We start from the raw sequence: 27,324 nt of genomic DNA, 5'->3' as shown, positions 1-27,324 counted from the left end.
TTACACACACTCGGCACAGTTCAGTGTGAAAGTGTCTGGGCAATACAACCCTGTCTTCCATCGTATTGAACTATTACATTCTGTGTTTTTGTTACACATTACTTTCCATTGATTATGCTAATATGTTTCTCGTTTGTAACTAGTAACTAGTTTTCTAGTTTCCCCCCCCCCCATCAGCACACAGAGGCTCCATCAGTGCATAGAACATTAAAGCAAAATTATGATATTGCAAATTAGTCCAAACATAACACTTTATTTGCAAAGCAAACAGTATTCAGAGGTAGGATTTTCCAAAAAACCTCTGATTGAACATGCCCGGCTGGTCATCTTAAAAGGTGTGGACACCAGATAAATGTTTAGTACAAGCCAGTGTTTGGTGATGTAGCGCCAGGCTAACAGTGTGGAATACTGAGAAATAGTCTGCTGTTTCCGCTGTAGCTGACTGGAAAGGTTTTATACTGGTCTGGACACGGGTGGGATGTAACGTTACCACACCCAGAGGACTACACACAAAAACAGTGCAATTTAACCTTTTTCTAAATTGGATTAAATGAAATGTTTCTTTAACCATCTATGCACAATTTGTCATAATGACCAAGCAAATACACATTTTTCCATGCTTTTGCCAATTTAGTTAAGAATTAAAAACGGAAATACGGTATTACATTTGCGTACGTTTTATTTTTCATGTGCTTTCTCCTTGTTGGGACCGGTGACGGGACGTTCCCCCTTCAGGTCAAATTTTCCATGTTACATATCCTTTAGTTTTTTTTTTCCGGAAGCTAGGTACTTGTTTTTGTTGTGTCTGATTCTTCATGTACGACTGCCCCCGGGACACACAGTGAGCTTTTAAACAAGGACACACAATTCAATGAAGACAGAGGCAGATGCAGTGTGATTGTTGGCAATGATCCTAAGTCTTGTTAAACCCACATAAAACAGCAGTATGTCCCAAGGCCCCAGACCCATATCCCTCTCTTATGAATACAACACTCATTTTATGTAGCTGGAATCCTGAAGAAGAGTTGTCTTAGCAGCAGAGCGTCTCTGCACTCCTAATCAGTTGAAGGGGTTTGATGAAATCTCAGGTGGTGTACTGGCAGCCCGGCTCTGACACTTTCAGTTACTAAACAAACACTAACTTGCGCGATTTCATCAGCTTCACCTCAAAATCAACTTCCCCTCCCCTCATCCCCCTCTCTCCTCCACCCTGCCCTCGCTCTCATCCTCGCCCCCCCTCCTCTAGTCTTCTGTCCAGTCAGTTTACCATTCCAGTATTCTACAGTGGTGCTACTAGGCCAGCTGAGGGGCTCCACCATATCTGTAGCCATCAGAGGTATGTGAAAGAGTAAGGCAGTCAATCTCTGTCTTCAGTCTGGCTATAACTTCGCTTCTAAGGGCTTGCAGACAGGCTTCTTGCCAGTGCTTGCTGCTTGCTTAGTGTAACGTCTTCCTAAAGGAGGCTGGCCCCAAGACAGTGTGTTTGTTTGTGTTGGGTTACCTTTGGAGACGGAAAACGTCTGTGACTGTTTGCTGCTGTTATCCAGGCTTATCTCAGTGGATAAGGGATGTTTGCTGTCATTACAGGAAGAGAAAGAGGATGGAGAAAGGATAAAGAGTAGCCTGTAGAGAGGAAGAATAGAGTGAGAGGAGTAGAGAGAGAGAGAAATGAAGAAGGGAAAGGGGCAAAAATATGCAGGGAGGGAGATTCTTTGTTTCACATTGATCCAGCACAGCGTAGGAAGGTCAGACCTCTGTGATCCATCTTCCAGAGCTTCTCGCATGGAGCCCAACATTCTGCGCTGCGCTGCCCGGCCCTCACCTACCTCGCTCACCTCTCAGCCCCTCTGTCATTCTCTCTGTACCTGTGGAACGTCCTCAAGGCCACGGTACACCTCAGTCACGTGGCCCATTAAACCGTTTCTTTTGCGCGGGTAAAACGGGGTGTGCTCAAATACTTGTAATCTTTCGATTTGATGAAGAGGTCGGGAAGAGTGGGGAGGGGGGGCGGTAATATTACCCCAGGACCAAGGAAGGTGCACAAACTTTTGACCAAACACAGTGTCCAAATAAAATGAAACTGAAGGAAGATGGACAGACAGACTTGACTGGTTCTTTGGTTCTATCCAACTTGTCCTTCTGTCTCTTGACCCCCCCGGCTCTGCTGTCCATCTTTCTGCTTCTGTTCTAGCCCTACTGTTATCTCTCCTCCAGCCTTCTTCAGCTCTCTCTGTCGTCTGACATCATTAGTCAGTAAAGGTACTGAGTCTTATGGCTGGCGGTTAGCTGTCGCCCCCTTCTGTAAACATCTGTGATCTTCTGCTCCTTAGACAATTAAGGACATTACAGGCTCCATTATGGACTCGTTATTGTAAAGCCACCCGACTCCCCAGGAGAAATTGTCTGTTATACTGCAGCCGGAGTACTGGCCGGGTTCTGCTGAAAACTATAAAATAAAAATGCAAGAAGATTCTCATGGACCAGGAAGGCAGAAGAAGGAGGTCATGTGTCTGGCCCAATAGTTGAAACCTCCTTGAACAGCCAGTGTTGGCCCAAGTCCAGTCCAGGAGTATTAACCTGCTATCCCTTGATACCAGACAGTTATTAGCTGTGTGTGTGTGTGTGTGTGACCTACATACCTCCTCGTATGTCTGCATGTTAAGTCTATCAGAGAACACAGTGGTCTTTCTCTGACCTCCAGGCATCACATACCCATTTTAAGTCTGTTAGAGAGTGGACCAAGTTATCAGGGACCAGTGTTCTCAGCACACTTTAAATGTGCAAGATGTGTGTGCGTGCGCCTCCGCATGCCTCTGCTGTCGTATTGTGTTGCATATTTATGCTCTGTTCTCCTGCCCTGGCTGCATGCAATCAGAAAACTGAGCTCATTCTCCCAGTTGGAACAATGAAGTCAGTGCAGCAGTACAGGGGCCAGAAGCCCCCAGTCACTGAGTTCATAATCATCCTCTCCTCCAGACCAGTACCATCAAGTTAATATGCTGCAGGAAGGTTTGGGGGTTTTCCACCTAGATACTAAACCTTACGGTGCCCAATCTGTTAGGGGTGTATCCATTTTTCTATTACATTTGGGTGCAGTTTTGTTTCATGGAGCCAAGAGAATACCATTCTGGGACCTGACAATATCTGATACTGGCTTGCTATAAAGCGTTTTGAGGTTTTAGCAATGTCCTCCATTGAAAGCTAACTTGTGCATGTGCATAAATTAGCATTATTTCCAGAGTTTGACGATGTGCATGTACAGTACATGAGCTTAAATGTATTGTATTATTCTAACAACACTACTTAATTTTATTTAGCTGAGCCAGCCACAATGATTTAGAAAAAGATTTCTGATAGGTTTCTCTTATTGAGCTGCATTTGTAGTATTTTAAGGTTAATGAAACAAGCCAAACAATGTAATGTCAGAAAAGATAGTTTGGTAAACAGAGATACAAGTCGTTGAGCTGATCAGGTCAGCCTGCACTCCAGTACTTGGAGATAGCTATAGCTTTGTTCATATTTCCTTGTGATTGAATCACTTTACCACCGTATTGACACAGCCAGGGTGAGTGAGCTTGTGCAGCCCTGATACAGTATGTAGCTAGCTAGATGGCTATGCTCTGTTCAGCTATACCACAGAAAGGTATATCTCTATTTCCGGAGATTGATCCCATGCTTACCCAGAACAGTAAAATGTTCTATGCTAACTAGCCATCCACTTTTCAGGGTGAGTTAGCAACCTTGATGCATTATCCTTTTTAGATTTATAGCGATTCTGAATGTTTATACTCTGATTGGAATTGTTGCTTAGTTACATTTGCACATTTGTTAGATGTGGCAGCATTCAAACTGTAACAGAGTTACAGTTTGAATGCAAACCTACCGAAGTTTATTTAGAAATGTAAAACCAAACCAATGTGTTTTTTTTTTGTCTGATATTTTCCATCAGGCAGTAGGTGGCCTAGCAGGCAGGCAGACAGACAGACAGAGAGAGAGACAGGTTCTTATTGTTCTTCTGATGCTGTCCAGCCATCTGTGCTGCTCCACAGCCTCGACTCAGCTATTAGAGTAATCACTGCAAGCTGAGGTCATCCGTCTCTGTGTGTGTTTCCTGGTGGTCCGCAGTCAACACACACACACACACACACACACACTGCATTGTGGGCACACACTCACAAGCACAGACACACACTCATGCACAAGCATGACTGCCCATACACACAGTGCCCATACGCATTCAATGAATGAACAAACACACACACACCCATAAAGACAGAGAGGAAATAATGTGTGTGTAATCATTGAGTTAGTAATCAACATGTGCTTATTGCCTAAAGCTGGTTTGCACACCTTGTATTTAAACATTGCAGCTGGTGTCCTGTCTAAATGGCCCTCGATACACTGCAGTAAAGGGAAAGTAAAGATGTTTTATATCTATCACAGTCAATGTATTCCTCAGTTTTTGTCCCCTGGCAATGTCTTCTCAGTCCCAATCAATCTCTCTCTTGTTGTCTCTTTTTTGCTATGCCTCCTTTCTCTCTCTTCTCTTTTTCTCTTTCTGTTCCTCTCTTCCCTCTGTCTCCATTCTGTCACTTTCACATTGTCTGCCTTTTTGTGTCTCTCCTATCTGCTTGGATATGATGGGGTTAGATATGTAACAATATTATTTGTGTGTACAGATATGCAATCTGTGCAAATTTAAATTCTACGCCTACGGATTGCCTTTTACACAGTTTTGAGATTACTTTCCACCAGTCGGAAGGAAATCACCTTGTATCACTCGGTTATTTTCGAATAGCAGATGACAATAAATAGCCTACATTTAAAAAAGGTTAATAAAAAGACTGCGTGGTCCTACTCTGAAAGGAAGGAAGTTCTGTCAGTCTGCTTATACATATTTTAGATTTCTGCACGGACTGTCAGTGTTCCCACGGATTGTCCTTCTCTTCATACAGATTGCACATTGACGCACAGATTGTATATCTGTTCACACAAATCATTTTGAGACATTTCTAACGCCATAGAAAACATTTGTTTACCTTGCCAAAGCAAAAAATAAACGTATAATAAAAAAGTTGGGACCATGCGTAAAATGCCAATAAAAACAGAATGCAATGATGTGCAAATCATTGATCACTATATTTAATTGAAAATAGTACAAAGACAACATATTAAATGTTGAACCAGAGAAAAATACATGCCCATTTAGAATTTGATGCCAGTAACACGTTTCATAAAAGTTGGGACAGGGGCATATTTACCACTGTGTTGCATCCCCTGTTCTTTTAACAACTTTAAGTGTTTGGGAACTGAGGAGACCAGTTGCTGTAGTTTTGAAAGTGAAATGTATTACCATTCTTGCTTGATATAGGATTTCAGCTGATCAACAGTTTGGGGTCTCCTTTGTTGGTATTTTTTGTTTCATAATGCGCCAAATGTTTTCAATGGGTGACAGGTCTCTACTGCAGGCAGGCCAGTTTAGCACCCAGACTCTTTTACTACAGAGCCATACTGTTGTAATATGTGCAGAATGTGATTTTGCATTGTCTTGTTGAAATGAGCAAGGCCTTCCCTGAAAAAGACATTGTCTGGATGGCATATTTTGCTCCAAAACCTGTATATATTGTTTAGCATTAATGGTGTGCACTAATGCACCCCATACCATCACGGATGCTGGCTTTGGAACTGTGCGCTGATGAGAAGCCGGATTGCCCATCTCCTGTTTTGTCCGGAGCACGTGGCGTCCATGATTCCCCAAAGCAATTTCTAATTTTGATTTGTCAGACCACAGGACAGTGTTCCACTTCACCTCACTCCATCTTAAATAAGCTAAGGCCCAGAGAAGGCGGTGGCAGTTCTGGATCTTGTTTATATATGATTTCTTCTTTGCATGGTAACAGTTTGTTATATGCAATGTACTGTGTTCATAGACATTGGTTTTTGGAAGTGTTCCTGAGCTCATGCAGTGATTCCCACTAGAGAACCGTATCTGTTTTTAATTCAGTGCCATCTGAGGGCCCGAAGATCACAGTCATCCAATTTTGGTTTTCGGCCTTGTCCCTTGCATACAGAGATTTCTCCGGATTCTCTGAATCTTTCAATTATTTTATGTACCGTAGATGAGATCCCCAAACTCTGAGAAACATTATTCTTAAATTGTTGCACTATTTGCCCGTGCAGACTTTCAGCTGGTGGTGAACTCCTCACTTCTGACAGACCCATCCTCTCTGGAATGATTTTTACAATGTAATAAAACTGTTCAAATAGTTGTAGGTAAACATTACAAGGGAAAACCAATAAATAGATTATTGATTGTTAGGTTCACAATGTTTAAGACTATGGCAATGGGTCACAAATCTAGCTTCTGTGATTGCACATTGCAGTATATTTCTTAACATATATGGGTGTCTGTGGATGTCATTCCTTCCAGTGTGTTCTCTTTTTGTCATTATTCAATTGGGTATGTGTTGCTTTCCTGGGTCTCTGTGTGGTCTGTGATGAAAGCCCCAGCATTACCCAGCAAGCACTGAGGAGGCTTTTATTATAGTTTTAGCATTATAGATGTATCTCTCTAGATTAGGGATTTATCAAAGGTTTGAGATTTGCTTTCTTTTAAGTGAGTGTGAATTAGATTTTTCTTTCTGAATTTCCATTATTTGGGTTTTTGTGTTGTACCCTGAAACTAGTTTTGTGAGGTTCTGCATGCAGTTGGTCTCTCCCAAACGGAAGCTGCAGCGGCACCACACAAACCCAAAGGTTTTTCCTTTTCCTCGTCACGTCTCTTTGAAGAGCTCCTGGCAAGGCTTTCAAAGCCCCTGGTCTCCTTGTTGGTCTCCTAACATTTGTGTTAAATGCAAGACAGCTGGCCAGAGTGGAACAGAAAAGTAGAGACTAGTGTTAGCTTGGTTATTATTCTGCAGGAATAGAATTGCTTGTGTTTATCGTCTTATTGTTTCTAAATATCTCCTGTAATATACAGTGTATCAGTTTGTGTTTGTGTAGCTTAACATGCAAACTTGCTGTGACTGTCCCATCAATATCTGAAGGAGGATCTCATACGAGTGAAGCCCAAATAAACAAACTGAGTACCACTTTATTTAAAAAGTATTTCCTACAAATCACAATTATCAACACATTTTACACAACCCTAATGGATTAATGTGTTTACATTCTTCACTATGTATGTATGTCTTCAGTCTTCTGAAGCACATACTTTGAATAAACATTCTAATTGATTTACTGACCTACTGTGTTGAGTGAATTGTCTAGGCTACAGCAGCCATAATGTCCTATAAGAAACATTCAAATTTTCCCCACATCTCGCGTCCTCGTGGACATTGTTGTTTCTTTTTGCATTTCCATTTTAATCATTCAACGCATACACCCCACAGACTACTCCCACTGAGTAGTGTTTGCGTCGCAAGCGTTTGTTTGAAACAGTGCTGACCTAGGCTTCCATCATGCAGCCATTCAGCCACAGCTTGAGAAACGTTTAGAGCTGAAGAGAGTTCCCCAGTCACCCAATCACTTCACCAAACCCCCTGCCCTTTCCCGGAACCTCCTAACTGCTGTAAGAAAGACCCCATTGTGGTGGGGTTGGCCACAGTGGACATATTATAAAAGAAATCTCAAATGACACCTTTTTCTCCAATTCTACATTTTAGTGTAGGAATTTTCTAACTCAGGTCCAAAGGCCCTTGTGCGTCTGCATTGTTTTATTATTTACAGTGCCTAGCAAGTATTAAAACCCATGACCAATTTTCTGATTGAATTATTGAACTACTTATGCCATTTAATATTTTCACTGACACTCAATTACTTATTGTAAGGTGACATTGGTTTCATGTTGAGAAATATTTGTACGAGAAATGTAACTGTCATATTCATTCTTCTGACATCTGTCAGAAGAGAAACACACTGTAATTTTCGGCTAGTGGAGACTGTCTGACTGGGTTGTAATATAGAGGAAAACCTGTTCAGCCAGGTACAGACCCAGTCGGCCAGGTACAGACCCAGTCGGCCAGGTACAGACCCAGTCGGCCAGGTACAGACCCAGTCGGCCAGGTACAGACCCAGTCGGCCAGGTACAGACCCAGTCGGCCAGGTACAGACCCAGTCGGCCAGGTACAGACCCAGGTACATTGGTTGCAACCTGTGTGCAGCTCAGTATTTACAAAATAGTCTGAAATAATCTCGAATTAAATCAGATTTAACTGTTCAACTAAGGACTAATAGTGTGTGTGCAGACACAGTGGAAACCTGACATAGAAGTATGCACGTGCACCCTGCCACTTCACCCTGACTGTCTCAAGGTCATCACTGTACCAGGCCGGCTGACTACACATTAAACATTCCTGTACTATGATAATGCTGTACTGGCCTACAGAACTCTACAGAACTGCAGGTGGTACCAGTAGACCTGTTGAAGGACTGATGAGGTCTGGCCAGGGAAACGGACTGACCTTTTGTTTTCATACAGACAATGGTAGAGTTGATGAAGCCCAGGGCCTGGTGTCATGTGATCCACCTGATGTCTGGTGAGAACCTCTGGTGTTCCAAGTCAGAAGGCCTTGGGGCTCTCTGATGACCATCTATTGATAACCCAGAAAGAAAGGAGATCTGTTTGGCTGAAAGCTTTAGTTTTTCAGATGTTATGAACAAAGCAGCTGGATCCAGTAAGGGATAATACTCTCCTCAGACCTCCAAACACAGTCTCTCACATGGTGTCAGATGTCAATCATGTTTCCTCCTGCTCTCAGGGAGCCTGTAGATAACATCTATCAGCAGACCTATCCCACATTCTGGAATTGCACTGCTCTAAAATGCGCGCAGGAGCTGGACTGAAAAAGAACTATAGATAAAACGCTGTATTAATTTATTTTCCTCAGGACCTGAAATAATGATAAATTGTAGCCAGTGGGAGGTTTATTGCAGAGTATTGATTATGGATCTGGCCATTAAGTGGAGTGCTTCTCCTTTTAGCTGATCATCCCGAAATAGGACCTTAGGGAAAGGCTGTTGAGCCAGCCATTAACAGTGTTGACTGGTTGTGTGGTTTAAAACATGTAGCTTCACATTCAGACGGTGCAAAAAGCTATTGTATTTCATAAAGAATCATGAAAGCAAACAAGCTGCAGTAGTGATGTACCTCTCCCTGGAGTAAAATCATCCCAACTAGACTGCATGCAGTCAATCTGATCGGTGCACTGCACTTCAAGTAAATGTATTTCTATAAAATGTTGGTTTGTTTCAATTTGGAATCATTTGTTTTTCTTTGACATGATAAAGTGTTCCTCCATTTCTCTGGTGACATGGCTCCCCTCTCCTGAAGATAGTCAGGCTCCATAAAATCACATTTACAAAAACTATCAGGGCGCCTGACTGGTTAACCAACAAATTCTCTAGAGATGCTGATGTGTTAGGATTTCTGAATCTGGTCTTTCACTGTGTGTGTCACTCTCTAATGCATATTGCTTGTTGTTTCTCCAGGTACTGAGAGCAGTTTAACCAGGTCTGAAAGGAGCCGTTTGTCTCTGACTCTTCTCCCAGACTCCACACAGCAGGTTAGTACAGCATGTGCGCACAGCCTGGTCAGAAATATGATCTATACAGTCCATCCGAAATCACAGGGTGAATAGCATCAGGTTTTATTGTGCACTACTTCCATGTCCTGCCACATGTGCTGCCCTTCCATTGTATTTCGAACCAATCAGATTAGGAGACCTAATAATACCTGTTGCATAATATTCCAAGTGGATTGTGTACAGTAGCTACCCTTGTCCAGTCAAACAAACAGAGCCTGGGTTTCCTGCCTTTGTCGGGATTGCATTGTGTTCCTGGCACCTGTCCTGGGCCTGCCGGAACACAGACCTGGTCCCCAACATCCTATTGTGGCAACGGGCCGTCGTCCTACTCACCTAAAGTATTAAGCTGGATGTCAGGCAGGGTCGCCCACCACGGTGTCACGTATGCTAGGGTTTCCCAACCTCTGAATCCCTTAGGTACGTTGTCACAGTACTAATACTGTACTGAACCACTGTGGCCCCGGACAACCCAAGACCATGACACCTACAAACCCCAACAACATCCTCCTAACTGCTCATCCTCTCAACAAGTAAACGGGCTGCTTTCACCGTCTCCTCCCCTGACATAATGGATCCATCAGCCCTGTCTATTTATTATGTGGACTTGGCAGGAATGGGGGGGGCAGTGTTTTTCCAGTGTGGAGGGAAAACAATAGTGTGAGTGATACTGCTCTGGCCTGGCCGGACCACCTGGGAAGGTCGTCTCAAAGAGGAAAGACCCTGAAACAATAAACAGAATCAGCGCTGAGTGTCACTGGCCTGCACTGAAAGGATGGGGGTTAGATCCAGGGGCTGGCAGAGGTTTACGTCCTGTTATCTGGAGCCTGTTTGGGTGCTGTCTTCCGGTCTCTCTCTGTACATGATCACAAACACTGGCTGTCTGTATGTATGGGGGAGGAATGTTCTCTGGGAGAATTTGAGCGATGACCTAGTTGTTAGCCCCAGAAACCCCCTGAAAATAGGTTTTATGAATATGGTAATATGCTTTGTTTGACTGTGCACAAGGATGTTTTTCTGTATCTTGGCATATCATTTCGCCTAGAGATGGGGGGGGGGGGGACTCAGTCACATCTCACTTACCCTGAATCCAGACAGACAATACCTACACACGTTCACTTTCTCACCTGCTCTTTCTCTCCTCAGTCTCCCCTTTCTTTCCACCTTCCTCCTTCCCCCGCTCTGGAAATGTGTTTAGCTGGAGGGATTCATGGCACCCGATACTCTTCTGATTGTAGGAAAGCAGAGGTCTGGGCCAGTGTACAACTCCCCATCCCTCTGAGGACCAGGCTTACTGTTGATTGGAGCGGAGTATCAGGTTTTCCTAGGACAGCCTTGCTAACACACACACACAGTCTCAGGTCTGCCCTGAGGCCGTTGGTCTGAAGCATCCAGTCTGGATTCTAGCTAGAAAGAAGTATTTTGTTTTGTGTGGGTTTGGATAAGTGGGAGGGTCAGTTCCCCTCAGGACAGTTGGTTTGGATTAAGCTGCCATCGCCCCCTGGTCAGACCGCTCCGTTTCAGAACAATACTAATCTACCCCGACTCCCTGTTGGAAATACAGAAGCAATAACAGAAGAGGGTTTGTCTGATGATATGGGGGAGGATTGGGGCTTTAAGGGCTTTCCCATACTGCAGTCATGTAAATGGTTATGGTGGCGCTGGACATGGTTTTAAAAGTTCTGTTGAGGCCTACAGAGAATGCTGATCAGAGGGAAATTCGGTTTTGCAGAATTCTGGAAAGTAGCGTCTTTTTTGCCAGTCTCTGGTGTGTTGTTGAGTAGTTCAAATCCCATATTCTTTTTCCTAGCTAATACATGCTGTTGATGATTTGATTTGTTTGGTTGCATTCTTCTTTCAATCTTTATTTTTGAATGTAAATGTTAAATAGTATTTTCACAACTGTAATTTGACCTCTCAGGTCTTTTTCTTTCTAGTTCACATGTCCTGTGTAGGTCTGGCTTTGTGCTGTTAGTTATTGTCCTGCTCAAAGGATCCTCTCACAGGATCCTCTCACAGGATCCTCTCACAGGATCCTCTCACAGGATCAGGCCAGGTTTTCCTCTAGATGTTTGCCTATGAGTTTCATCCCATATTTTTATTCTGAAAATGTTCATAGCAATTTACCTCTTTTTAAATCACCTCATAGTGGCATCCCTGATCAGTGGTTTATTACATCATATCATATTTCCTTGATCTTGCTTAACAAAATCTGAAATGTAATTTTTTAGTTTTACCTGCGTTTCTCCCAATTACTGCCCTTCTTTACATTGGAGGTTCCTAGTGGCTCCCTGGTCTTCCTGGTAGTTTTATCTCTGCTTGACATTCAATACTTGACTGAGGGCCTTGGGAAGGCCAAATTTGGACCCCTAACTAATATAGACTTGCCTAAAGAAATAGTTGCGCAATGACTATATTTTAAAATGCAACATTGAACTGACCTCTCCACCCTCCAAGGAACCATGCGGTCACAGGTGGTGTAGTTGCAGTACCAGGTGGAGATGCAGTCTGAGAGATCATCAGGATGGTGCAGCTGTAGAAGGTGGTGACATGGACCTGGGGCTCCTGTACTAACTTCACCACAGTGTGCTGTTGTTGGTCAATTTCAGGTTATCAGAGAAACTTAAAGCCTTTGGCCCTCCTTTGAGGGAGAAGTTGTTTACTCATGCACCACTCTGACTGGGCTCCAACCTCCTCCCTGTAGAGGCTGTCTCATCGACTTTGGAAACCTGTGTGTGTGTGTGTGTGTGTGTGTGTGTGTGTGTACATGTCCTTTAATCCTTTCCAACGAGCCCTCTCAGTACAGCATAATCTTGTGCTCTGAGATCACAGAGGGAAGAACTGGAGAAAATGGCCTTTTGTGGTGAAACTAAAACAGCAGACAGAGATCTTTCCACAAGATGGCTGTCCAAAACATCCCTCCTCCACTCCCAGGCCTGGCCTGTCTCCCTCGGGGAGGGTTGCTGGTTCTGGTTGGCCACCCACTTTGACAACGGCAGACTTTGATACGTCACATTTCTTTGTTTTCCAACACCCTCTTAACCTCCAAGGCTCTGGGCTCAACAGGCTGGCAGTGTTATGGTCAATATGAGAAGAAACACACACACACACACACACTGCTCATGGACCCCCCTCCAAGTCTCTTTCCTGTGCTATACTTGGGTTTTGAGGCCCCACACCCACACATTTCAAACAGACACACATGTGGGAGGAGGAGAAGAAGGAGAGGTGTTGAGACCTCAGTGTCACCCCGGTGCTGCCCCTCAGCTGACCAAACACCTGGCAGAGGTGTGCTCCCTCTCCTCTCTATTTCTGTTTCCCACGGTCCAAGGCAGCTCAGAGACTCCCTCACCTACACCCGTACTGCAGCTCTCTGGACAGACTGCTTGGCTAGGTACATCATTTTTTCTCGGTGGTTAGATCGAGAAAACATATCCACACAATAAAACTAAAGTCAATATCAGCATAAGAAGTAGTTAGGTTTTTGGAAAACTGCTCAAACGGCACAATAAATTCACCCATGGAAGATACGTGGCCACTAAGCGCTTCTGCCTGTGATCCAGGTCAACCATGTTATTTCGTATCTGAGTGAAATCATTTGGGTATATCCATGAAGAATTCAGATTTTGGGCGCACCGAGCAGTGGGACATTTTCCGAAAGGTTCCCTACAAACTCTACTGTAGTTTGAATGACAACTTGAACTCAATGAACACACCTTTATACCTGAGCGCCTTTTAAATTGTACAACTCGACATGTGTGTGTGTGTGTATTTGCCATATTACAGCATGGCCTTGGAATGACCAGATGGTTCTCTGCTCTCTCCCCAGAGGACACTCCGAGTGTGTTTGTGCGGGTCTGGTTCCATGTGAAAGCCCAGCAGGTGAACACTGGCGAGGATGCCAGTGGATTCATTCATCATTCTACTGCATCGTTAGCTATTTTTGGGTCCCAGTAGTCCTCCAAATGGAACGTACTGTATACTGTCCCGTACAGTGTTGGCGATATGACCACTGGTCCATGCTGTTGTGGCCTCCAGGGGTCCCTGTGTAACAGAATAGTCTGAGAGCACAGTAAGCTGTCATTAACATTACATTCCCTGACTGGAAACTCCATGGGCTCATCAGTCTTACCAATCTGTCTGTCCATCACTTTCCACTGGGATTTAAAGGGTCTGGATAACCTCAGTAGGCTTGAAGGAGACTGAGGTGATGTAGAGCACACAGGAACGGCCCTGATTAAAAACACATGTGGATGTGTGTAAACTGAACAGAGTCAAATCTGAAGCACGGCTGTTAAGTTATAGAATGTCCTTGAGTGTGACTTCCGTTTCAGCAGTATAATGTGGACTTTCTCGCCTCCTCTTCGTCATAATCCAGACTGTCTGCTTCTTTTCTTTCTGTCACTACATTGCTATATAATACGTACTACATTAGCTTTTCTTCCATGGGACCTTAATTACATAGAGCAGGGTGTGTTGTCTGCACATCGATCTGGTGAGAATGTTATCTATCAATCTGCCCCCCCCCCCCAGTCTGTGTCAAGGAAGAGGAACCGGGGCTCTGTGCTGGCGTGAAGGGGGTTCCGCGTGGGTTATGCGTGTGTGGGTGTCGCCGTGTTTAAGGTTGCTGAGGTTATTTGTGTTCTGTCTCCTGTAATCGGCCCTGGCCTTTGATGTTAGGTCCCGCTCAGTGTCTGTGGGAGGAATCACCCTCTGAGCTCCTTGTGGCCATGTCTCAAACAATCTGTCTGTAAAAGGATACACCGTGTCAGACCTCTGTGTCTGTCTGTGTCAGGCTCGCTCATACCAACCAAATCACACACGGAAAAATGCTCCGACCTGCACGCTGCTGCTGGAAGCTCTAGGGTAGCCGCAGCAACATCTGATGGACATTTCAACAGCAGGAAGCTAAGAAAAAAAAAAATCAGCAACGCTGGAATTTGAGGAGGCTTTTAGAAAGAGCTATTTTCTGCTGAGAACAGCAATAAAACCAGATCAGCGTCAATGTGCTACTTTCAACTGAGACCACAATGTAGGGCCTTAAAAACAGACCATTAATGTCTCTCTCACTCACAAACTGTAGATAGACTGAGGTCTGTGTATATTTATAGAGCAGTGTTAAGGTGGCATCTTTATATTGGTCTGGAGATCAAAGTAAATGGATGGTTTCCTTGACACCCTTCTTGACTTCTCTCTGAAAGCAGCTCTTATGCAGTTTTCTTAAGGTCTAAAACAATCTCCAGAGGCCCTGACGCCCCTCGAAAACTGGCCAATACGAAAAGGCTTCGGTCATGTGTCTTTCTGTTTGGCCTGTGTACTTCCTGCGTTCATATGGAACTCATTTCTTCCACTGTCACTGAGAACAAAGCAACTGGACGGTTTCTGCTGTGTCAGTGGGGTTGGAAGGCTTCCCCTTTGATGTCCAACCGTTGCAACATTGGCCTTGCTGAACCGGGTTTTGCCAGCACTCAGTCGTTCTGTAACGGGACTGGGAGAATCAGCCACCATATACCTCTTATGAGCCGTGGCACGTGACACTCATCGTTTCCATATTGGTCCCAAATATATGGCTGACATTTTAGCAGGAAATGCTTTAGTTTTGGCTCCTAAGCAATGCAGTCAGTTTTACACACACACACACACACACATATCCCAGGGGGAGGCCCTGTGCGGTAGTTGTTTTATCCCAGAGTCTGCTGAGGTATGGTCGCCATGTGGACCCTCTCAGAGGAGTGGCCCTGGCGTCTGCCTGGCCAATCAGTGCAGGCTGTTAGTCCAGGGAGGAAGGTTGGGGGAGGGGCTACTGAGTGGGGTCTCAGTGAGCGTTAGTTCGACGGTAGGTGTGTGTAGAGCAGTGGACGAACCGCCAAGGCCTCTCCGCCGATGAAGATGATATGTCAAACAGGTTAGGCATTTTATTTGACTTAGTCATGACTAGGCTTAGGCTTGTTTTAGTTTTTCTGATCTCCTTATTGGCTATTCTTCCCAGTTCTTACAAAGGGACGAGTAATGCGATAGAATGTTAATATTATTTTCCTCTTCTGAACCTTAATGTCCGAGTCATAACGTAACTCTTTAAGTTGCCCTGGAAACGGTTACCACAGTCAGTGTGGAATTCTTGAACACTAAGGTCGTATCAGAAACAGCACTGACACTGCTGCTGGTGTTAACAGGCATGTTATAGCTTATTACTGGTAGGCATGTGTGTGTGTGTGTGTGTGTGTCCTCTGATCTTGTGTTTATTCCAGAGGTAAAGAGCGTTGGTTTCTTCTCTTACTCATCCTGACTCACTCTGATGACCCAGTAGTAGACCGTTGTTTTCCAGTTGGTCTGTAGCAGCAGGTCATGGGAATGTTGAAGTCATTGGAATGGCTTATGGACAGTTCATTGGTCGCCACAATTGGGCTACAAATATTGCTTTATAGAAATGAAAACCACACTGAAATACCGTTATTAATTTTAGCGAGGGCATCAATACATGACATTTACCACAAAAAGAATAGCACCTTTAACATTTTAATCATTCATGCCCAGTAGCCAACTCTGCAACATGGTTTTCAGTTCAGGAATGCTTACATGCTTTCAATAGGAGTGAACTGAATTTTAAAGTAAGATGTAATGCCAAAAGCCTACAAGAAGAGGGAATACTTACTCCGTGTCTTAACTTAATGAATTTACACAAAATCCTAAGTATAGATGGATATGAAGGAATGTGACCCTGGCCCCAGCAGTTTAGAGAGACCAACCCCTAAAGAGCTTATCTGACTGTATGAATGGGTGACTGGATTAAACTAATGCCAGTTTTGCTGGCACAAATTCTTATTGTGGGTGTGTGGGTGGGTGGGTGTGTGTGTGCGCGTGCTGGGACAGTTCTGTTGCTTGAAGTTCTGTCAGCTCTTCCTAAATACTGTAGGCTATATATTCATTTTCCAGTGTTATGCCTCTATCACTACTCTTACTGTACATTGACCTATCATACACACAAGGCCATTGTGTCAACCATAAGCAACCTTTTGGCATTAGAAACATAACTCTTGTAGTCCATGTAGTCCTCTTGACCAGTGCACATGCCTGGACTTGTCCTGCTTTATTCTCTTTTCTGTCTCTCACTTGCTTTATTTTCCCTCTCCGCCAAACATATGCACGGCAATCAGGCCCCCTGCTGGTTGAGGTCAAAGGTCAAGTGATCTAAGCTTCAAAGTGGGTCAGTTGACCCCACTATGTACCTACCTCCAGCTGTTTTAGATTGTTTGAGCTTTCTAAGTGTTTTCAAACATCTCTCAGTGTGCGTGGGTGGGTGGGTGGGTGAGTGAGTTGGTTGGGGGAATGGTGATTCTGTCCTGTCAATGAAGAATTATTGTCTGCAACTGTCCAACAAATGTTTTGATTTTAGAGCCTTTCCTGAAGTGCTGTTTGAACTGGAGTCTTTGAAACATCACTAGTATCAGAAGAACATCTAGAAGGTTCTAGAAACTAGGAGCTTAGACAACCGTGTTTGTGTGTGTTTGTGTATGTGTGTGTGTGTGTGTGTGTGTGCCAGTCCCAGAGGTGAAATGGTTATTTGAAAGGTTGTTGTACCTATACATTAACTAATCTGTCAGCTTGTCTTCAGCTGTAGAAAGGCTGTTGATGTCTTTGGAACTGTGTGTGTGGGTGAATGTATGTGTGTTTAATTAATAAGGACGTTTGGAATTTATGAAAGGAATTCTGATTCGACTTGACAAGGATGGCTGTCTGCGCCTGTTGTTATGACCTCACCAGACTTGGACTCACAGCACCCACACACACACACTCACACACTCACTAGTCACCCAAAGACCTGAGTAATGTCTCTAGTGGACAGAAAGACGGAAGGACAGGGGGAAGTAAAGCAGGGGATGTTCCAACAGGATTACAGGTCAAAGGGTCAGAAATTCTGTCACAGTATTAACTCACACACATTATCACACACACACACACACCAGCCCTCACAAAGCCCCCTAAGAGTCTGACCTCATAGCAGAGCAGCCTTTAGCTGTTATCCCCAGCCAGACAGTTCTCTCCATGGGGACTGATGAGTTGTCACACCGCCGGCCCACTGCTCTGCTCCCAGACCACAGCGCCCCTCCCAGGAAAGAGATTCCCATGAGCTGGGGGTGGAAGAGAGAGACTGTTGGTTCAGGGAATAGAGAATGGAAGAAAAGTCTGTGTGGGACCATGTCTCTGCAATACCAGACGCAGTTCTCACTGTTGCGCTCACGAGTCTGAACTCATGACTGGAGTTTGATGGAAAACGCAGCGGCAGTTAAAGTGAGCCTGCTGAGAAGATGGAAGCGTTTGTCTGTGGTGTCTTTTTCAGCACACTCAGGACTGTTTACGACCCCAAGAACGTATGGGATCCTTAAGTGTTTTCACGGCTCTCTGCGAAAGAATGAGTGTGCGTGCATGCGTGCATTCAAATGAGTGTGTGTGTGTGTATGATAAAGTGCAGACTCTCAGACCCTTTTGAAAAAGTTCCACACTGATAAAGTCATCATGAACTCAGCTCTTCTCCAGATCCATGTTAACTATTCCCAACATTCCCATCTTGACTCCTGGGAAAGGTCCAGAATGTCACCTGGGATGATCCATTCAGCTGACACATTAGTTATCACAGCCAGATAGGGGGAGGGAGGGGGAGGGCTGCACAATATATCGTTTCAGCATTGACATTGCGATGTACGCATCCGCAGTAGTCACTTCACAGAACGTGCGATTTAGTAAGGTAAACATATATCAGTCTATTATATATATATATATATATATATATTTTTTTTTTATTTTTTCCAAATGGAAAACTAGCATTATATCTGTCTGATTTACTCAGATTTATGGGTTATTGGATACGCAGTTTATTATAATAATAATGATTATTATTATTTTAAACACAGAGTTTGTTGGTGCACGTGGTTGACGCGTCTGCTTGCGCGTGACAAAATGATGAGCGAGGAACAGGCAAAAAAGGCCGAAATGGAGAATTTGGTATCAAAAAGAAATGCATCGTCAATTATATGGAAATATTTTGGCTACAGACAGGATGATGTTGACCAAAAACAGGTACTTTGTCGAGAGTGCCTTGCAGTTGTTTCCACAACACGAGGCAACACAACCAATTTGTTTAATCATTTAAGGCGGCACCACAAATCTTCGTATGACGAGTGCAAAGCATCTCAATGCCGTCCAAAGCAAAAACCCCATACAAGAAAGGTTCCAAACGGCAGAGAAAAATCACAGATTCAATAACATTGCACGTCGCCAAAGACATGGTACCAATTAACACGGTTACCAAAGAGGGTTTTAAAAACATGATCCGTTTGTTGGCAAGCGGTATGTAATGCCATCACGCAACTATTTTTCTCAAGTTGTCATCCCAGAGCTGTACGAGAAATGCAAGACACAAGTTGAAACAGAGCTGACAAGTGGAATATTATACAGCAACAACAGACTTGTGGTCCAGCCGGACAAAGGAGCCCTACTAAAGTCTGAACTTACAACTTAATAATGAGGACTTCCACCTGAAAAGTCGCTGTTTGCAAACTGCATTTCCCCCAGAGGATCATACAAGTGAGAACATCGCAACAGGGATGAGAGAAGCTTTAGCTGATTGGGGCCTAGATGTATCTGATCTGTATTACAACAGACAATGCTGCAAACATGGTGAAGGCTGCACCTGAACAAGTGGACCAGATTGCAGTGCTTTGGCCACAGACTGCATCTTGCAGTTGGTAACTTATGCCCAATTGCGCATTCTATTTTACTACTGTTGCTATTGCTATACTATTACTGTTACATATTATTACCTGGCAACCTGTTCTGAAATATAAAATTGTTCATATGTTTCATACATTGTTAATTGTAGAGGATGGGGCTGGGGAAGAGTGAAGGATACAGACTGTCAGGTTGATAGCCAAAGCTCTTTCTGAAGACATCCTCTGTTTTTCCATATAGCAATATACGTATATCGCAGAAAAACTAAATATCGCAATGTCAGTTATTTCCAATATCGTGCAATCCTAGGGAGAAGAGCAGTAGAAATGGTAGAAACAGTCTCTTTTTAACACATTATACATTTTCCAAATCTTTTTGGAACACATACTTTGGTTTAGAAATATATTATTTGGCGCTTTATTTCACACAAATGTAATTTTTAACCTGTATTTTGGGATACAGCAAGCTGAGCCTGAACTGTGAATGAAGTGACTGCCTAGTTGATGACCTTATCTGTCGCCTGCTCATGCTGAGTACAGATTGTGGTGTCTTTTACATTTTGGTCATTTACTGCCATATTGATGTTCTGTGTTTTGAACTCCTGGCCTTGGTGTGAATTATCACATGAATGGGCTGGTTCACATGGAGTGTTAAGCCACCTTACGGTACCATCTGTGTGCCCATTAGGAAATGAAAGGGTCCTTCAGGTATACTGAGGTCAAGGTGAAGGAAGACAGATGTTTGTGGAATACCCTGGCTTTTGAAGTGAAGCCAATGAGTATATTCTTCGTTCATCATGTAGCAGAAACTTTTTATCTTGTTGCATTGAGTTATCTCTAGACTGCCTGGTGTATCCTTTTCATAAAACCGTTACAAAATGTCAGCCTTTATTGATTTAGCCATTTGGTGAAACCAAATCTCTGTGGGCTAACTGTCTTCACTCTGTTGAAAGACTGTGTGTGGGATGGCTCAGTGGTGATATGGTGTCTGTAGTGATAGGGCGGTGTTGATGGTCAAAGGTGTGTTGCAGGGAGACTGTCTGCATGATGACGGAGTTGCCGTGTGATTGAGGGGTGGCGGTGTTTACGGCATGTCCAGGTCAATCGTCATGTTATCTGTCTAGGAGAGCTGTGCCAGTGGTCTCTCTACAACAACTGTGATGTGATCATTAAATAGGGCTCTGTGAGGCTTGGTTGGACAGTCAGGCTGTTATCAGCTGCTAACTGACCCTAGGTTTAGGGGCTGTTTCATCTGACACTTGTCCCCCCCCCCCCCCCCCCCCACCCATCTCGTATGTTTATACGATTTTCAAAGACTCAGTCATCCCGCCCCTTCACAGATCCTCAGTCATCCCTCCCCCCCTCAACTCCCCTCATCCCAGACAGCTTCCCCTGTCACTGACGCTATACAGACACCAGGGATGGACCCAGAAGGACTGCCCTCTCTTACACACACGGGGGCGCATACACACTTACGTACGTGCACTTCTGGGAAGGGGGTGGAGCTGGCACATCTACAGGGGAAACACAAACAGAGCAGACCGGCTCCTTCAGATAGAAACACTCCCAGAGAAGAGGCTTGTTCAGACCAATACTGAGCAGCACCTACACACCTGATCAACCAAGGCTCTTGTCTATTATCTTTCTTTCACACTGACTCCTATTCACCTTGGATTTGCTACAGCACTTAGCACCACTGCAGGGAAGCCTGTGCAGAAGGACAGTGTTGGTCAATTATCCAGTCATGTTTTGGGGCTGATAAAAGGTTAACATTTGACGCCGAGCACATAATATAGCATGTTAAACGATGCGTTTTCAATGGTCTACCCTTTAAACTGCCATACATGATCTTCACACAGTTTTTGTCTCCTTCCTGCTCTGTTTCTCTATCTCTCTCTTTCTCCCTTTAGGTGTGTAGTTGGTGAGAAGCCAGCTGGCTGGCCTTGGAGACACTTATTCACTACGATGTAGAGTCCAGCAGTGAACTAAGGCGAGAAAGACGAGAGAAAAAGAGTGGAAAAACAGCCACCCCAACTGCACATTACACACGCAGACGGACGGAGAGAGTGTAACGACCAGGGGCGAGTAAGAGGTTGCTGGAAGTAGTCATAGCAAAAAGAGGAACATCAGTATCACAACCACTCCAGGAGGAAATAAGAGCGCGAGAAAGAGAGGTCGGTTGTGAATCATTGACCTCAGGCCCCGCCTCTCAAACAGTCTCTCTTCCTCCTTGTTTTCCCTGAACTAGAGGTGTTCATTGTCTTCCCCGCCTCCGTCCGCCCAGGACCACGTCCTCCACCCTCTCCCTTTTCCTAAAGACCCTGAGGACCTGTAACCTCTGGACCGCCTTGCGCCTTTCGCGGAATACCAGTGTCGACGTACCCGTTTCTTTCGTAGCGGAACAACGATACCATAAACCGCTCGGAAAACGACATCACCACGATGTGTCACGTGATCGTGACCTGTCGCTCCATGCTCTGGACTCTGCTCAGCATAGTGGCCGCGTTCGGCGAACTCATCGCCTTCATGAGCACCGATTGGCTGGTGGGCTCCCCTCGGACGCCGGACGCCGTGTTCGGTCCCCACGGCGCCACCTCGGCTGGCGAGGCCTACCGGCCCACCCTGGGCATCTACGGCCGCTGCATCAAGCTGCCCCATCTGCGGCGCGGCGTGCTGTGCGGGCCGTACGCCGTGCACTTCGGGGAGATAGCCAGCGGGTTCTGGCAGGCGGCGTCCATCTTCCTGGCGGCAGGGATCCTGCTGCTGTGTGCCGTGGCCTTCATCTCAGTCTTCACAATGTGCTTCCAGAGCATCATGAAGAAGAGCATCTTCAACGTGTGCGGACTGCTGCAGGCCATCGCAGGTGAGACTGTGGGAGTGGCAGAGTGGGGCTGGTCCATCAGGAGACAGCAGAGTTACCATATCAGTTAGTTTGACATGTTCATATCTCACACGGTTGACCCTTGTGTCCCGTGGGCTGTTGCATTGTACAAATATTAGAAATGATTGTTAGTGTCTGTAATCCATACCTCGCTTGTGACCCCTATGAGACAAGTAAGCTCTATTTCATTTGAATTAAAATGAAATGGATTTACTTTAAGACCGATTTAACCTAATCGTCCAGGACCCTATGGTTTCTGCACTAGAGGTTCTTGGGTTGTGTGTTTCCCACTGCAGTGAAGCAGTTAGACACAGCTGACCGACTGTTGACCCCTTGGTATTGAGATAGGGGCAGGAGGGGAATGCTGTCCATCTCTACAATCTTCCGTTTAAACATTTACTAGCTCCAGCAATCACACCCCGCCGACCACAAACAACCACGTGTGTGTGTGCATACAGCCCACCAGCAGTGCATTAGCTCTCACTCCCCCCTACAAGTCAAGTGACAGGTAACGACAGCAAACTTTCACCTCTCTCTGAGGTGGTTGCCATTAGCAACAAGGATCAAAATATTTGTCCTTTTGAGTCAGCTGGGGATGATGTCATTTCACGTTTGTTTGAGTGTGTTTATGGAGGACGCTTCAAGCGCTGTGACTGGTTGCAGTGATTCATGGGAGGGAGGCGGCGTTCATCAGAGAACGAAGTCATTCAAACTGAATCCCTCTCTGAGCTCGCATCGCTAAAATCCTACAGAAATCTCCCAGCGTTCTCTCTTGGCTACATACGTCAGTTGGAGAATGCCAAAGTTGAAGTCGTTGAAGTCATTTGTATGATGTCTAAGTAAAAAATGTTTGACAAGACGTAATTAGTGTTTGGATAATCTATAACCACTCTGAGAATTAATTTTCACAGTGGTTAGATCATTTTTGCATTGAAGATTTCTAGATCCAGAAATCTAGTTCCAGACTCAGGGGAAGATGTTTATGCTCATGGTATACATTTTGGACTGGATAATGACTCTGTCAGGATTGAATTACCCTACAGATACTGATCTACTGTAATCACCTTTTAAGTAATTTCTCACAATTGTTTAAGGTTAGCCTTTTGTAAGATTATGCTACTAGCACAAAAAGGCTGCGGTCATTCTTCCACTGCTGGACAGTTAACATTCCAATGTAAAGCATACTCAGAACTAATGAAAAGTACCAATCTATTGTTACTGTGTTGTTACTTCTGAGCATAGTCAGACCAGAGAGGACATCCACAGCCTCCCTGATTAGAAGAACAGCCACTTGTTATCTGGGGATCACCAGTAAGAAAGAGGGTGAGGGGAAAACAAAAATATATGGGGGACATTTCCTTCATGCTCTCAAGTCCCCGGTCTTAACTTTCTTTAGGTCATTAACCCATAATGCCCTAGCTACAGGAAGAGATAAGGACAAAAACACACTGCAACACCATACCAAGCAGTGGTGTGGAAGTAGTTTCTGTTCCATTCATTGTCAGATTCCTTTCATATTGACAGTGAAACTTTCTCATTCAAAAAGAGCTGTCAGATTGCCTCGCTCCTCTTTTTCACTCCTTTCTCCTCTCTTTCTCCTCTCTCTGTCTCTTCTGCCAGTTTGACTTGACTCCAATCATTATTTCCATTAAGTGTTCCGACTGTCCAGCCGGTGCTGTAATGTGTCCGTAACTGGGATCAGGTGGCAGATGTTTTGGGAAAGGCTTGACCTCAGAGGGAGACATTGTGATTCTGTAGCCAGCAGTGGTCACGTCATCTCATTGGATTCGTTAGACTCATTAGACCTACTTCACACACACACACACACACCAATGTCATAATGGACAGGTTGTATCACTGATACAAATCAATTGGAGGTGTACCTCATTAAACCAAGTGTTTAAGGCACAAGGCTGCTTTAAGAAAGACTTAAATAGAAATGCTGAATCTCAGCAACATAGTTTTACATTGGAAGAGCTTGTCCACCTGGGTGTTTTTAAATCATTGTTGGACTTTGAGGCTGATTCCTTGACCTGTCAGTGTTTTTAAATAGCAAATTTTAAGATTGTGAATTATTGTGATTAGATTTTCTTTTCTTTTAGTACTTTTCTTTGTTTTATGTTGTCTGTTTGTAATTCTGAAATAATGACTTGCTATTGCCTATTTTAGCCAGGACACTCTTGAAAAATAGATTTCTAATCTCAGTTAGCCTTTCTTATCTCAGTTAGCATAAAAATGTAATGCAATGAAAATGCTGACAGTGCTTCTTGAGTTAGATCTAAAGATTAAGTTAGCTATTAGCACTATTACAATATTATAGTTAGTACTAAGATACAGTAGTTAGTACTATGAAATTACGATAGTTGGCACTGTAAAGTGACTGTAGTTGGTACTGTAAAGTGACTGCACTTAATACTAAGATACATTTGTCAGCACCAAGAAAGGCCCATTATGTTCAGTCTGGGTCTGTTTGGATCCTGTTAGGCCGTTCCTCCTTACCTATCAGTAAGCCATTTAACAAACACACACACAAGGGGTCTTAAACATCAGTAACATCAAAGTCATGTCTGTCAATTTCATTCAGAACCATATATGGAATGGAATTCTGATTGTGATGTCTGAAAGGCACAGACAAACAGCTGGTAGTTAAACTCTCTCCAGGTGTACAGCTAGCAGAGTCATAGTATACTTTTACTACCACGCCATTAACTCTCCCTCTCAGTCCCAAGCATTCAACCAACCAGAGGACGGTACCTTTTACCAAGATTACTTTTATAGTTCTGTCACATCAATAACCTATGGCCATGCTATGACCTATGACCAGGCTTCTAGCTGAGTGATAACTGGTGGGAATGTGACAGTGATTCCAGTAAACCAATAAGGAACTACAATAGTGACAGTGTGACTCACTGTTATGAGGAAGTCTATGAAAACGTTTTGTAACAGTGTGATCATAAACAGATTAAAATGTTTCTACTGTTGGTTGATTCAGCAGACAGACGTCAAGATGGGTGTGACTCGACGTTACTACCAAGCAGTGTGGACAGTATAGCTGTTAGTGGGTGAGACATAGAGAGTGAGTGATGCAAAGTGTTTACAAGCAAGAACAGCGAAGAGAGAACAACGGATAGAATTTCAGGAAGGAAGAATGAGGTTGACGATTAAGTGAAAGTTGGGAAGGGGTGAATGAAGGTGCATTGCAGATAAGGCTGACAGATATGAACGGAAAGTCCGGTCCATGCTCACAGTACATATTGCTGTAATTCTTAACCAGGCCTGCAGGACTTCCCACACAACACTAATCTTCAATTGGTCGAATCAGCTTGGCCTTCAAAAACAAACATTTCATTAAAACATTTTCCAAGTGATTTTCCAGAGATTTTCCAGAGATCCATTTTCCAGAGATTGTTTTACAAAGAACAGGCACCATCTCAGTTCAACGTATGTTAAATACAATATGCGCTTGATTTATTGACAAAGTGGTCAACAAAGTGCCTCTGGAAAGTATTCAGACCCATTCACTTTCTCCAGATTGTTTTGTTATGAACTTAATTTTAAATTGATTTCTTTGCCGTACATCTACACACAATACCCCATAATGACCATGTGTATTTTTTATTTGTGCCAATGTATTGAAAATGGCAAACTGCGATATCTCATGTACATTCAGACCTTTTGTTGTGACGCCACAGATTGTCTTTGGATCATCCATGATGTGTGTAGAACTGGATCTGAGAACATCTGTGGCAAATTCTATGGATTGGACATGATTTCAAAACGTGTTGCTACATATGTTTTAGAGAATGTGCCAGTAAGTCCAACCAGCCTTATAACCAGAGCCCACATGTAGCCCCACCAGCCTAGGACATCCACATTGGTTACCTTCACATGCAGGATTGTCTGACACCCAGTAACTGGACAGCTGATGAAACCAAAAGGTTTCTGTCCTCCGCAGGGTCTTGACCTGACTACAGTTTAACGTCCTAATTGGCTCTGGTTCAGCGGGGTCTTCCAGTTGCTGCCAGTATCCAGAAACAACAACATTGCCTCGCTTGCACATAAAACGTCAGAGGTTACTGATGACAATCTTGTATTACAAACTAAAAACACAAAGAATATCTTTGTATTTCAGTACCAGACTGAAGTAGAATCCATTAACAATCCACAGTGAGGAAAGTAGACTGCTATAGAATCAATTAACTGGTCAATATATGATAAGGGTTTACACTGGACACTGCAGATTTAGTTTAGTTTTCTTAGGTTCCCAATTAGATATTGCACATGCAGCAGCAGCAACACTGCCCGGTGTCCACAAAAAACCTCTAACACAATGCTTCTTAATTTTGAAGCTTAATCAACGATTATTTCCAGAGAAGATGAAAACCTATTAACTAAAGATTGTATAACCTCACTGCAGAAGCAATAAATAGTGGGAGAGCACGGATTTGTTTTGCACATGCCTTTTTCAGACTTTCTAAAAGTTAGGACAGGTTTAACTATTTGAACGTGCAGTTTACCCTCTAACATAATTCTAGTTCACTGATGAGCCTTCACGTTGGAGATTTCAGGTTATTTTTAAGCATTTTAATCCAAGACCCATGCAGGAGCCAAATGAGCTGTCTCTTTCAGGTGAACAGAGCCAAAAGAGACTGTTCACCAAAAGGACTAGGAATGCCCATCACAAGTTGCTTGCACTGTTTGTGGTTGGCCCGTTAAATTATCACATGATATGAGCTACTGGGATTGCCAATTGTATCTGCTACATCGCAAATGTTACTAGAGTTATATTTTAGACCCATTTGTCATTTGTTGAAATAGCAACAGCAATAGGCTAGATTTATCAAAGACTTATTTTCTACAAGTGCAGTGGAAGGGCCAGATTTGCTTTTCAAGGACAAAAGATATAATTTTCCAGACCTACATTTTTATTCTGATTTGATGTTGAAATTTTTGTCCCTTTTGAGGGCTATCCAATACCTGTACGTCCCAAGTGAGAGCTGTGTTCGGGTTCTGGGTAGTAAGTCGGACTCGTTCCAGGTGGGGGTTGGCCTCCGCCAGGGCTGCGCTTTGTCACCAATCCTGTTTGTAACTTTTATGGACAGGATATCGAGGCGTAGTTGGTGTGGGGAGGGGTTGC

General features: G+C 44.0%; 1 protein-coding gene across 2 annotated transcripts in view; it reads left to right on the top strand.

Annotated features, from left to right (window-relative positions):
* The window catches only part of lhfpl2a (LHFPL tetraspan subfamily member 2a), a 38,805-nt gene that overhangs the window by 6,526 nt on the left and 4,955 nt on the right, over window positions 1-27,324 (top strand). Inside the window, exons 2-3 of one of the 2 annotated variants that reach the window (XM_010878106.4) lie at window positions 9,490-9,563; window positions 21,217-22,169. In XM_010878106.4, the coding sequence (XP_010876408.1) occupies window positions 21,749-22,169 (421 nt within the window). In that variant the 5' untranslated portion in view covers window positions 9,490-9,563; window positions 21,217-21,748. Of the gene's footprint in view, window positions 1-9,489; window positions 9,564-20,752; window positions 21,072-21,216; window positions 22,170-27,324 lie in introns of those variants that run through there. The other variant, XM_010878107.4, reaches the window with a different exon arrangement.

The sequence above is a fragment of the Esox lucius genome, chromosome 14 (genome assembly GCF_011004845.1).
Source record: "Esox lucius isolate fEsoLuc1 chromosome 14, fEsoLuc1.pri, whole genome shotgun sequence".
Taxonomy (NCBI): domain Eukaryota; kingdom Metazoa; phylum Chordata; class Actinopteri; order Esociformes; family Esocidae; genus Esox; species Esox lucius.
Note: the sequence above shows the minus strand (reverse complement) of the source record. Positions and strands in the feature narration are given on the sequence as shown.